General features: G+C 44.6%; 1 protein-coding gene across 1 annotated transcript; it reads left to right on the top strand.

The window, feature by feature from the left end:
• Positions 1 to 7,167: 7,167 nt before the first annotated feature.
• On the top strand, positions 7,168 to 10,025 carry LOC118471935 (auxin-binding protein 4-like). Its single transcript, XM_035963356.1, has 5 exons — positions 7,168 to 7,450; positions 7,694 to 7,800; positions 8,709 to 8,909; positions 9,090 to 9,157; positions 9,694 to 10,025. Exons 1-5 carry the CDS (start codon positions 7,315 to 7,317, stop codon positions 9,794 to 9,796), a joined length of 615 nt encoding a protein of 204 aa, XP_035819249.1. The 5' UTR covers positions 7,168 to 7,314; the 3' UTR covers positions 9,797 to 10,025.
• Positions 10,026 to 13,513: the final 3,488 nt, after the last annotated feature.

Genomic DNA, 13,513 nt, shown 5'->3' with positions numbered 1-13,513 from the left:
ACAAACATTTTGAAATGAAATTTAAAATTCATTTTGAATTTAGAGTGAGTTTGAAATTTTTTCAAGATTTGACTTTTAGGGGGTGCTACATGACCGTTGGCAACTAGTCGTTGGACCGCGGTCTGGTGCACCACCGGATCGATCCGGATAGCCAGCTGGCCAGAGACCGATTGCAGAGCTCTCTGTGTAACCAACCCGGTGCATCACCGGACCGATCTAATGCGCCAGCCGACAACTTAATTATTCTTCAATCTTCTTTCCTTGGGCTCTTTTGGTCTTTTGTCTTAGACTTATGCTAAGTATTTATAAGTCATCTATGAGTTTTTAGGTCTTCTTTTGACGTGTTGCATCCTCAGAGACTAAGTCCAATACACTTCGCATCCTGTGAACTATAAAACACAACTTACACACACATTAGTTCACCAATTATGTTGATCATCAAACACCAAAATCACTTAGTCGGATGGAGCGGAGTCCATTTTCCTTAAACTCTCGATTAAGCCAGTCATGGCATCGTTGGAGCTGCAATTGTCAAGGGTGACAGTTAATATCCTCCGATCAATATCCCAACTCTAGAGGCACTTGTGCAATGCATCATAGATTGCCTCTGCTGTATGAGGGCATGGCACATATGTAAACCTTGATAAAATGTTGCAAAAATATTAATTGACAACAAGGAAAAATCAAATTGACAAGAATAGTGTTTCTAAGTAATAACTGGACACCAATAGTGTTTTTACGTAAGACTTGGACAATAAGCAATAAAATGTCCATGAATCATCAAAACTTGACAAAAAGCAATAATTGGACAGAAATAGTGTTTGTAAGTCATAATTGGACATCAATAGAGTTTCTAAGTAATAATTGGACAACAAGCAACAAAATGTTCATGAACCATCAAAAAATTAACAACAAGCAATAATTGGAGAACAAGATAAAAAAATAGGCAATCACCTCAAAATGCAGCTTCTAAGTGTTCATGAATCATTAATAAAATGTCCAGTGACGGCCATATATCCTCCTTTTTTATTATCAGCTGTCCACAAGTCAGTTGTAATAGCAACACGACAATTTGTTGTTTGTAAAAATATTATAGCTTTCCTTTTCTCTCCCTCATAGAAGCTCATGATGTCCCTTCTAATTAAAAGATTTAATCACGAACCGATTTTATATCTGTGTTCTTAACATTTTTGCGAACAAAACTAGACCACTCATGCTATATATATATTTCAAACAAAAAATATGTACTTAATATTAAGACTATTATCATATAATTTGTGTCTATTAACATGTAATTTGTGTCTATTAAATAATTTTTAACATATAATTAGTGTCTATTAATAGATCTTTAATTTATTTACTAATTTTTGATCTCATGCCGCAAGTATTCATACAAAAAATAACATCTTTAATGAATCAGGCTGACTAGCAAAGTGAACCAAACAAGCGTATTTGCATCTCTTTGGCTCGGCTCTATATAGCCTGGATCCATATGGGAGCCAGGCTGGCTATGGAAGTAAAGCAAATAGGTCCATAGTTATGCGGAGTTAGGAAGTATTTCCTAAACAAAGAAAACAATTAGCTAGTTAAATGTGAAATTGCTTAAAAGCTTCCCACAATTATATACATAGCAAACTCTACTTTGCTTGTCTGAACAACTACCATGCATGATTTGGTTGAACCTCATAATTCATGCAAACCCAAACCAATTGACAGTTCACGGGCTGGAGAAAGACGACTCTAGTATACAGAAAAAAGCAACACAGCTAGAACATTCACAGTACCTACAAGAATTATGAATCGAACTCAAGACCTGCTGCTAGATTAGAGACAACATATCCACCACACCACATCTTATTTTGATGTTATAGTAGAAGATATAAGAGTTATTAAGGCTGTAAGGGTAGCCTGCCTCTTGCTGTTCTGCCACCAGCCGTGGCCTCCCTTTCACACAGTTGTTATTTTATTGGTGCAGCCCCGCACTCTTGCACTTTTTTTTTAATATATTGTACCCCATCGGATGGAGTCTTCATGCAATTTTGTGGCTTGATTACATGAGTACTTTTATTTTTCTTATTTCCATCTTTTGTGTATCTATGGATCAATCGATAAAGGCATCGATATGAGTATATGACTCTCGTTACCAAAGCCTAATAAATAGAAAAAATAAAGAATAAAGGATATAATTCATCTAAAAAGGAGACATAAGATAGGTTTATTATAAAATATAATCGCATATCATCTGAAATTATAGGTTTATTGTTATCAAAAATAAAATCAGACCTTCCTACATTTCTGTGGGCCTGGATTGAGCAATGCTCCCTTTGCATATAACACACTTACACATATTGAGGTTGATGATAGTATATATATTGTTTATTTATCGTTGCGTACTAACATTTCATCCAATATTTGTATGTTGTTGCAACACACGAGTATTGTACTGTCATATATAGAAGTTTGTATGATATTGCAATATAGTGGTGAAATAACCAGATTAAAATAACAAAATTTATGTATGACTAGGATCACAAATGGATTACGAAACATTTTCTTATAACGGTATAACACATATTTGTACATGAGTTATCGTGTTATTATATGTTATCATGGTATTATATGTTCCGTTGCAACGCACGGGCACTTCTCTATTATATTATTATGTTTTCTCTAGGAAATGTGTGGTTTTGACGAAGAAGCGAAGTCATATAAGGATCCTAGCGCGATAGAGTTGGTAAAAACATAAAATAGTTGGCCTCAAATGAATTATTACATCACACTTTGCAAATTTGTAAGTCAGAATTCCTTTGATCTATATAGTTAAATAAATTGTGCAAACATATAATTCTAATGTCTCATGGTGTCGGGGACCATAATTAGGGGTACCCTCAAGACTCCTAATTCTCAGCTGGTAACCCCCATCAGCACAAAACTGCAAAGGCCTGATGGGTGCGATTAAGTCAGGGATCGGTCCATTCGAGGGACTCGATCACGCCTCGCCCGAGCCTAGCCTCGGGCAAGGGCAGCCGACCCCGGAGGATCTCCGTCTCGCCCGAGGCCCCCCTCTAGCGACGAACATACTTTCGGCTCGCCCGAGGCCCTGTCTTCGCCAAGAAGCAACCCTGACCAAATCGCCGCGCCAACCGACCAAATCGCAGGAGCATTTAATGCAAAGGTGGCCTGACACCTTTATCCTGACGCGCGCCCTTCAGTCGACAGAGCCGAAGTCACCGCAGTCACTTCGCCGCTCCACTGACCGGCCTGACAGAAGGACAGCGCCGCCTGCGCCGCACCGACTGCTGTGCCACTTGACAGAGTGAGGCTGACAGGCAGTCAGGCCCGGCCTCAGGCACCATAGGAAGCTCCGCTTCGCCCGACCCAGGGCTCGGACTTAGGCTCAGCCCCAGAAGACGGCGAACTCCGCTCCGCCCGACCCAGGGCTCGGACTCGGGCTAAGCCCCGGAAGACGGCGAACTCCGCTCCGCCCGACCCAGGGCTCGGACTCGGGCTCAGCCCCTAAAGACGACGAACTCCGCTTCGCCCGACCCAGGGCTCGGACTCGGGCTCAGCCCCTGAAGACGACGAACTCCGCTTCGCCCGACCCCAGGGCTCGGACTCAGCCCTGGCCTCAGCCGACGGTCTCCGCCTCGCCCGACCCAGGGGCTCGGACTCGACCTCGGCCTCGGAAGACAGACTCGACCTCGACCTCGGAGGAGCCTCCACATCGCCCAACCTAGGGCGCAGACCGGCCACGTCAACAAGAGGCGCCATCATTACCCTACCCCAAGCTGACTCAGGCTACGGGAAATGAGACCGGCGTCCCATCTGGCTCGCTCCGCCAGACAAAGTAATGATGGCGCCCCGCACGCTCTATGACGATGGCGGCTCTTAGCCCCCTTACGGAAGCAAGAGGACGTCAGCAAGGACTCGACAGCCCCGACAGCTGTCCTTCCGCCAGGCTTCAACGCTCCTCCGACGGCCACGACACCACACGAACCGGGTGCCAAAACCTCTCCGGCTGCCACGATGGCATGTACTTAGGGCGCTAGCTCTCCTCCGCTAGACACGTTAGCACTCTGCTACACCCCCATTGTACACCTGGATCCTCTCCTTACGCCTATAAAAGGAAGGACCAGGGCCCTCTTACAGAGGGTTGGCCGCGCGGGGACGAGGACGAGACAGGCGCTCGCGTGAGGCCGCTCGCTCCCTCTCCCGCGTGGACGCTTGTAACCCCCTACTGCAAGCGCACCCGACCTGGGCGCGGGACGAACACGAAGGCTGCGGGATTTCCACCTCTCTCACGCCTGTCTCCGGCCGCCTTTTTTCCCCCTTCGCGCTCAGCCTCGCGCCGACCCATCTGGGCTGGGGCACGCGGCGACATTTCACTCGTCGGCCCCCCGGTCTCGAAACGCCGACACATGGTTTGCAGGTTCTTATGCCATGGATATACTCTACAGGCTATGTACTTTTCGTATTAATCATGCAAACAAATTTGTGTCTGTGTTTAATTTCACACCTACTCCAGAATGGTGCAAAGATATACCACTAAAAAGATTTTGGGAAACTATTCTTCTTATTTCGAAGAAATATAAGGTTACATACGGTGTCAAACGTATTGGATGGTCACATGACATTTATATGTGGTGACATTCAATTCGACCTGATGCTCCAATCAAATTAAAAGGGTAATTACTTAAAATTATTATGTCATATATATAGATGTTATGTTTATAATTTCATAATATAACAAAGTTGGTAACTTTTTCAGTCTTAATACTGGTCATTTTGTTTTGCACATTATGGAGTAGTGGGACAGTGGTTTAAGAGCGCAACTTAGTATGGTGAGAATAATAGCATATATGTAATTTGTAGTTAAGGATAATATTACTTATAACATTCTTTACATGATGGTGCGACTCTGCATAGGAATTTATTTATTGATCTGTTGACATACGAGAGGAACACATCGATTTAACAGTCCTGAAAATATACAAGAGTACCTTGATCGTATTATGGAAAAAACTAGATGAAATAGATAGTTATGCTTATGTTTATTTTATATTTATTGATTTTGAATTTTTGCCATTAAATCTTCTTATTAAATTTTATATAATACACTATTAGGTGAGTGTCTGTGCGTTACAGGCCTAAGTTTCTCTTTGATATCATTTCCGGATGGCTTGTGGATATTGTCATACATCTCATAATCGTATAACTCATATTTGTATATATAAGTTATCGAGATATTATATGTTCCAGATGCAATGCACGGACATTGACCTATCTTATATAATACACTAGGTGAGTGCTCGTGCGTCACATGCCCGAGTTTCTCTTCGATGTCATCTCGGACAGCTCGTATATGTCATCCTTTATCTCATAACTATATAACACATATGTGTATATATGAGTTATTGAGATATTATATGTCCCCGTTGCAACGCACGGGTACTGACGTTATAATAATAGGAAGCCAAAGCTGAGTGCCAAAAATACAAATTTCTCAATTTCGAAGGAGATTGTTTCGTAAACAGGAGCCAGGCACCGGACTTTCCAGGAGGGAGATTATTGAGATTATGAAACACGGTAGAACTGGTTTCGACAAAATGGAGGCGTAGGCGTGGGCTTTGATATTTTGAAGGCACAGACGACGGACAAACGCTGATATGGAATTGATTTAGTTATTAGCCACGACGAAGAAGTATTTAGCTACTTAACCTCACGCCGTCGCTGACGATGCTCGCTGTGCCAAACGGCAACCTCCTGCAGTCATCGGTGGCGTTCGCGGCGCTGACCTCGCCGGCATCCTCAACTCCGTCCAGCGTGCCGTTGAGGCGGTTCTCGCGCAGGTCCAGCGCGCGCAGCTCCGCCAGGTGCCCAGGTGGGACAGCAGGTCGAGCGGGCTGCGCAAGTCCAGCAACGGCAGGGTCAGCGAGGTGACGCGGCGGCCGTCCGCCGAGCAGCCCACGCCCGCCCACCCACCGCCCCGCGCACGCGTCGTCCGTGCTCCAGTTCTTACTAAACTCTGCATTGGTTCTTACATGATATGGGATGAAGTTGGGCAAGAGCAGAGTGAAAGGGAGAGATTAGAGAATACTCGAAGAGCTCGAGCAGGAGTGCCAGGAAGTTTACCGAAGAAAAGTAAACAGTGCCAACATGTCCAGGATCTAGCTGCACCAAGCCTTAGCTGAATCCGAGGCTGAATTTACCAACCTGCTGCTATCCCTCGGAGAAAGATCGTTCCCGGCACGAGTAAACATCCTGATCTCGCGGGTATCGTCATATTTATTTATCCATGTTCAACAAGGAACAGCTGGAAACTAACCTGGAAACGAATTTCTGCAGCCCGAGAAAATGGCAGGCACCCTGAAGGAGCAGCTGAATTCCATCACGCCCGCCCTACAAGAAATGCAGATGAGAAAGGACGCCAGAGTAAAGCAGTTCGTGGAGGTTCAGACTGAAATACACAGAATCGCTTCTGAAATTGCTGGACGGTTAGCGGGTGGAGCTATCGCTGTGAACGAAGAGGATCTGTCGCTAAAGAAACTCGAGGAGTTCCAAAGCGAACTGCGAAGACTGAAGAGAGAAAAGGTACGCATGCCATGCCTCCTTCACCTGATAATAAACATGTGATGTCGTAAGACAATGCTATAACACGTCTGGATCTGATCTCGTTTATTTCCTCCAGAGTGACCGCCTCTGCAAAGTGGAAAAATACAAAGTTCTAATTCACAATTTTGCGAAAGTGATGGGAATGGATCCTTCAAAGATACTTGCTAGTGTTCACCCAAGGTTGCTAGATGGACCAAATGAGCACGCAGCCCCGCAGGCAGAGGTGGTCGCTGGAGGCCGGCGCCGGCGCCATCTCGGTGAGCCTGCAGAGCACCCGCGCGACGCTCTCCCTGGCCGCATCGCTGCCGGCGCTCGCATCCAGGACGCGGACCACCTCGTCCAGCCGCGCCATGTGCGCGTCGAGGGCCACGCCCAGGACGTTCAGGTCGCTGCGCATGCGCGAGAACCGCCTCAACGGCACGCTGGACGGAGTTGAGGACGCCGGCGAGGTCAGCGCCGCGAACGCCACCGACGACTGCAAGAGGTTGCCGACAGCGAGCATCGTCAGCGACGGCGTGAGGTTAAGTAGCTAAATCCTTCTTGGCAGTGGCTAATAACTAAATCAATTCCATATAAACGTTTCTCCATCGCCTGCGCCTCCAAAATGTCGAAGCCCACGCCTACACCTCCATTTCGTCGAAACCAGTTCTGCCGTGTTTCATAATCTCAATAATCTCTCGAGGAGGATACCACCTCCCGAACATGGTGCGTCGACGACCCGCCACCGGGGCAGCCCAGAGACCCCAACTCGCCGCCGTCGGTCGCGGGCTGCTCCTCGCGTCCGTCCTCGCGGCCGCTGCCTCCTCCCTCCCAGTAGCCGAGTCGTCCTGCCCGCGAGGTGCACCTCCCCCCTTCCCGGATTTCCTGAAACTTCCAAATTTGTCGCTTGGCCTTAGCTCCCGCTCCCAGGTCTCACTATTACTTTTGTGTGTGTGTGTGTGTGTGAATTAGTAGTATCTCTAGATACGTTAATTCGATTTGAGACATTCCTTGCGACTTCGCGACAGCAGTGAGCATCTTTCTTTTGATACAGTTATAGAAAATCTTTACTAGTGCACTGATGATATTCTGATGTACCCAGACAACTCACTGGTGAGAGACATAAGCCGAATGCAGCAGAGCAACTACGGGAGGGAAGGATTCTCGCATATAACTGTCACAGGTGCTCTTGCTCACGGGACGAAGGAGGTGAGGAATAAACCCTAGGGCCATAGTCTGTTTCCCCAAACAATATTGGCATGAGAGTACTCGAGTAGTTCAAAGATTAATTGAATTTGCTCATGTATAGGCATGCTGTTCTATGTGCGGGGCTGGTTTTTGTGGATATTCTAGATAGCTACTGCCCAGGGCTGTCTCCTAAAATATGGGGACCTGGAGCGAACTCAACCAGGTTCTGAGGCTGTCTTCGGTGTGGATCGTGTGGATCGTGTAAAATAGGGGACACGACACTGTAGATGTCACCGTTTGATACTATTTGCAGAGTGATGTTTGAAATAGGGGATACGATAGGAGATAAGATAGAGGAGCCGCTGGAGACAGCCTAAATATATATGAAAATTTATATGTATAGTATAGCTAAGACATGATTTCACTTACTCAAATAACTTAAATATGTTTTGTTCCATATAAAATACTAATGTCAAAAGAGTAAACACAGTACTGACCTTGTATAGTAAAGAAAAACACCAACCCCATGCGACGACGATTCGGTGTAATAGTATTCTAATCTAATCACCGTGGCGTGAGACTGACAAAACAGCAGTGGTCTTGTCTTAACATCTACTTATGTTGTTAATGAGCTAAAGCAAAAAAAATTAAAAATTTGGGGCCCATCGATTTGGCGGTCCTGTGCCTGTGCACACTTCGCTCCTGCCCTTCTCGGGCCTGATCTTACTGCCACTTGGATGCATGATAATTTATTGCTTTATATGTGAACTCTAGAAATAGACTAATTTCATTCATGCTGCTATTAGTTGAAAGGACTTAATTATGTGTAGATATGTTTGGTGGCTCATGTCTCATATTCGAATAATCTATGTACGGTGTAGATGTGGTTATGATTCCTTCTTGCTTCTTTATCAAATGTTTTCCTGCAGGTGGAAGTGTGGCTACAAACATTTGGTCCAGGTCAAAGGACCCCAATCCACAGGCATTCTTGTGAAGAGGTTTTCATTGTCCTCAAGGGGAAAGGCACGCTCTTACTCGGGTCGAGCTCGCTGAAGTACCCAGGACAGCCGCAGGAAGTTCCCGTCTTTCAGAATACCACATTTTCGATCCCTGTAAATGATCCACATCAGGTAAAAGAGAAGGGTTGTCATTTATATGCATTTTTACTTTGTCTGATACAGTGATATCTCGTGTCCTGATTTGCACAACTCTGCTGATTATATGGTACTGTACCTTGGCTAGTTTTAAGATATTGTTGGAGCTTGGGTAGGGTCAATTTGTTAGTGTCTACATCTTTCTCTTTCTTGCAGGTCTGGAATTCTAATGAGCACGAAGATTTGCAAGTTCTTGTGATCATATCACGCCCACCGGTCAAGATGTGAGCATATCTTACTTTAACATTGTGTTTCATTCAACTACATATGCTAACTGATCCATGAATACATAGTACTTCAGAGTTCAGAGTAACCTGTGATGGAGAGTATCGATGCAAATGTAAAATGCCGATCTTATCTAAGAAAATACATGCAAATATAAGAATATCGGTGTAATTAACATTGAACTTTGTTGCAAGATTGCTAAATATGCTATATACCTGATGAAGTATTCAAAAATTGGCATTCTCAACATCTGATACGATCTATACCACTTTGATTTATTGATCTAACCTTCTTTAGTAATTGTCCACCAATATTTTTCTAAATAAAATATGGTAGTATTATTCACATGTGTTGTGATCTCTTTTGTTTTGTTACTGACTTACAGTTGACATCGTCATCGTCTTTATCAGTACCATATTTTGTGGTGTGTATCTGCAGCAATTTCGATTGTACAGCGAATAATTCATTGCAAGTTAATAACACACATATGAGCAACAAATACTTTTCTGAGATTCAGTGGCATCTCCTGTTACAGATTTATATATGATGATTGGAGTATGCCTCATACAGCTGCAAAGCTGAAATTCCCCTACTTCTGGGATGAGGACTGCTTGCCAGCACCAAAAGATGAACTCTAGGTTAAGTGGTTCCTGCAATTTATCAACTTCGTGTTCGTCCACAATCCTGGTGGACTACGATTCACATCTACAAGTTGAAAACCATTAGTGTACTCTTCATGTGTAGTTTTGTGTTGTGACTCTGGGAAATCCATATTGACAACGTTTATAAAATTAAGCACTTCTGGAGCTGAGCTACTGTGGTCTATATTCTAGATTTTTGAAGCAGTATTGGTTTGTTTCGACAAAAGATTTCTGCTCTTTATTGTGATATCCCAGTGTTAATCATATGGGTTTTAGGTAATCATTCATTCTAAGCATTCAAATGTAGGGCTTCCGTATAGTATTATTGTATTAAGAAAAACCTTTATGAACAGGTTTTATGTCTAATAGCTAAGTGAACCTGAAATTCTGAAGTAATCTCTACTATATAAAGTACCAGGTTTTCATGATTCTATAGTCGCCGTGCATCATCCTTCTCTTCTCGCTTTATGCAAAAATAAGGTAAAATTATACACAAGTGAAGGTTCGAACATGAATTGTTGGCTCCACATTCATATCTAATTAATTATCATCTCTATCTCTACTCATATAAAGCATCAGTTTTATAGGTCGGCCGTTACACAGGTGAAACTGATCTCCGCGCAGATGAGACTGATCCCTTGTTCATCGCGCGTACAGCAACGAACTGTGAGCAACAACCGCTCGCCCGCCTCGCTGTGGGTAACAAGTAACAACTGCCGTCGCATGTAAAGCAACAAACCAAAAGCAGACCAGCCGGCCGCCTCGCTATAGATAAGGATGTGCCTCACCGGTGTGCGTGCGCCGTCGTGCGTACAACAGCAAATCAGTCGTCTGCCTCGCTGTGACACTTACCACCATCCACCTTCATCAAGCGTCGTGTGCAGAGGAAGCTAAATGCGGAGCATGCCGCACCAAGGCTGAGCGCGCGCGGAGGAGGAAGAGGACAAGTCGGCGCAAGTTGTTCCTCATTGCTCAGCCGCAGCGCCTCCCCTCCCCCGTCGCCACCTCGCGTCATGGCATACGGCGACCGCGTCACCACCTTCGAGGACTCTGAGAAGGAGAGTGAGTACGAGTGTGCGACTATGTCCACAAGGTTCGCGCCACCTCCTCTCCTCCCGCTCGCATTTGTTGCACCTAGATCCCGCCGCTCGATTTCGCGCGATCTCTTGTGCGCGTGAGCTGCACAGTACAGTTAGAAAGCAATAATGTTGTTGCTACCTTCAAATGTGAGGATGGAGGCAATAATATGCATAAAGTTAGAAAGCAATAATATGCATTTATAACCTGAAGAATGTATATTTCTTTTTTTCTCGAAAACGCGCAGGAGAGCTGCGCCCCTTTATATATTAAGAAGATAGGAAAAAAGTCTAAAATAGACCAAAGAACAGCAGGCCTCCTCACGGGGGCCAGAAAATAGCATACAAAAAAGAACTCATCTAACAACACACCACTCTAGGGAGCAGCTACAGAAGCAGCCAGAGAACATAGGGCCTTCGCCCCAACTGCCTCCCAACGACTTCTCTCCTCGTCTGCCCAAGCAAGGATATAGGTGAGGCAAGGAGACAATCCATCAAAGACACATTTGTTTCGATGAATCCAAATAGTCCAAGCACCCAGTATAATGAGGGAGTTAAGGCCTTTTCTGGTGACACCTGAGACCACCTCTGAAACCTCCTCCCACTAATTCAAGAAGGAGGTGACCGCCGGCTGGGGAGCTAGGGAGTGAAGGCCAAATTTCCGGAAAAGCAGGTACCAAAAGACTCTCGAGAAGGAGCAAGCCACCAGAAGATGATCAAGGGTTTCTTCAGCTTGGTCACAAAGCAGACATTTCTCATGGTGGTTTAGGCCTTTCTTAGCTAAACGATCTGCTGTCCAACATCTATTATGGGCAGCAAGCCAAATGAAAAAAACGACACTTTGGCGGGGGCCAGGTTTTCCAAACCCTTGTGAAGTGTCCAAAGGAAACTGAACCCATGAACAGTCCATTATAAGCAGATTTTGCAGAATACATTCCATCTGGGGCAATACTGAAAATATGTCTGTCTTCAACTCCAGGCTGCAGCTCAATGGCTGAGAGCATCTCCCATAGCTGAAGGTAATCAATCAACACACCCACTGAGAGAGCCCCTTTTATATCAGCAATCCATTTTCTGTTAGTCAAAGCTTCAATCACAGTTCTGTTGTTCACAATCCGCTTAGGAATTGTAGCTAGGAGTCTAGGTGCCAGGTCTGCAATTTTCTTTCCATGTAACCACTTGTCTTTCCAGAATTTGGTGCTGGCCCCGTCACCAACTACAGTGAGAACTACCTCATTAAAGAAGGAAGTGGCCTTTTTTGGGATTTTCATTGGGAGACCAATCCAGGGCCTAGAGGGTTCTGTTCTAGACAGCCATAGCCATCTCATTCGAAGGGCCCAGCAGAGTTCTTTTAAACCGGAGATACCCAACCCACCAAGCTGAAGGGGGCGGCAAACCTTTCTCCAAGCCACCAGGCAGTGCCCCCATTTACCTTTTTTCGACCTCGCCAGAGGAAACCTTTCCTTAATCTGTCGATGGCATCTAAACCCCATTGTGGGATATCCACTGCCATTGCCATATAAACCGTCATGCTGGTAAGAACATGCTGAACTAGGGATCTTCTCCCTGCCTTCGTTAATAAGTCTGCCTTCCAATTTGATAGATGGTCAGCAATTTTATCAATAAACGGTTGGAGGTGCTGCCTAGACAGCTTGTGCAAGGATAAAGGAAGACCCAAATAACGGCAGGGGAACGAAGATATTCCACAAGGCAGCAGACCTTGGGTTTCTACCATATCTTCCATTGAGCATCTGATAGGAATGACATTAGATTTCTGGGCATTATTGTGCAGCCCAGAGGCATCCCCAAAAAGCTGAAGAATGCCAAGAGTGATAGATAAATCTGCTGCTGAAGGGTGAACAAAAAGGGCAACATCATCAGCATATAAGGAGATCCGATGGAGCCTTTTCCTGTTGGATAACTGCTGGAGTAAACCCTCCTCTTCTGCCTTGGAAAACATATATACCAGGACGTCCATGGCAAGAATAAACATAAAGGAGATAGGGGATCCCCTTGCCGAAGACCTCTCCGGTGGTTGATGTGCTGTCCTGGAAACCCATTCAGCATCACTTGAGTAGAGGAAGAGGTCAACAAACCATAAATAATATCCCTCCAAATCTGACCAAAACCAAGCTGCTTGGAATGTATATTTCTTTCTACATAAAAATAATGGGTAGTCCATGATACGACGCATGTTCATTCTAAAAGATGGACAAAAAGCATTTTCGTTCTGAATTATGTGCTAAGTTTATTATGTGAGATTAATTGACTAGACTAATTAGTGAAACATTTTAGAAGTGTTTTCCAACACATGTTATGTTGAAATATTAAACATTTTTTAGATTAAATTCCGAATATAAATCATGCACATGTTATGTTGAAATATTAAATATTTTTCAGATTAAATTCCGAATATAAATCATGACCAAATCAGAAGAACTGAAGTATAAAGTCAAATCAGATGATGCGTACTAATCAGACATACTGGTAGATGACGCGGGTCAGAATCAGCAGGGTCGACGACGTCGAAGCAGCGGGCCCGATAACGTCGAAGCAGCGTACTCCAAGGTCTCTTCATGAGTTTACTAGAGATCACCCAGATCTCATAGACCGCGACGTTAGACAGTCTAACTCATAT

This window comes from Zea mays, chromosome 10, assembly GCF_902167145.1.
Source record: "Zea mays cultivar B73 chromosome 10, Zm-B73-REFERENCE-NAM-5.0, whole genome shotgun sequence".
NCBI classification, from domain to species: Eukaryota; Viridiplantae; Streptophyta; class Magnoliopsida; order Poales; family Poaceae; genus Zea; species Zea mays.
Note: the sequence above shows the minus strand (reverse complement) of the source record. Positions and strands in the feature narration are given on the sequence as shown.

Bases quoted from the DNA above. Each gene is read 5' to 3' on its own strand.
- LOC118471935 (XM_035963356.1), top strand. From the start codon at position 7,315: ATGGTGCGTCGACGACCCGCCACCGGGGCAGCCCAGAGACCCCAACTC. The intron at 7,451-7,693 runs GTGCACCTCCCC...TGATGTACCCAG, and splicing joins CGAGTCGTCCTGCCCGCGAG to ACAACTCACTGGTGAGAGAC. The intron at 8,910-9,089 runs GTAAAAGAGAAG...TCTTTCTTGCAG, and splicing joins CTGTAAATGATCCACATCAG to GTCTGGAATTCTAATGAGCA.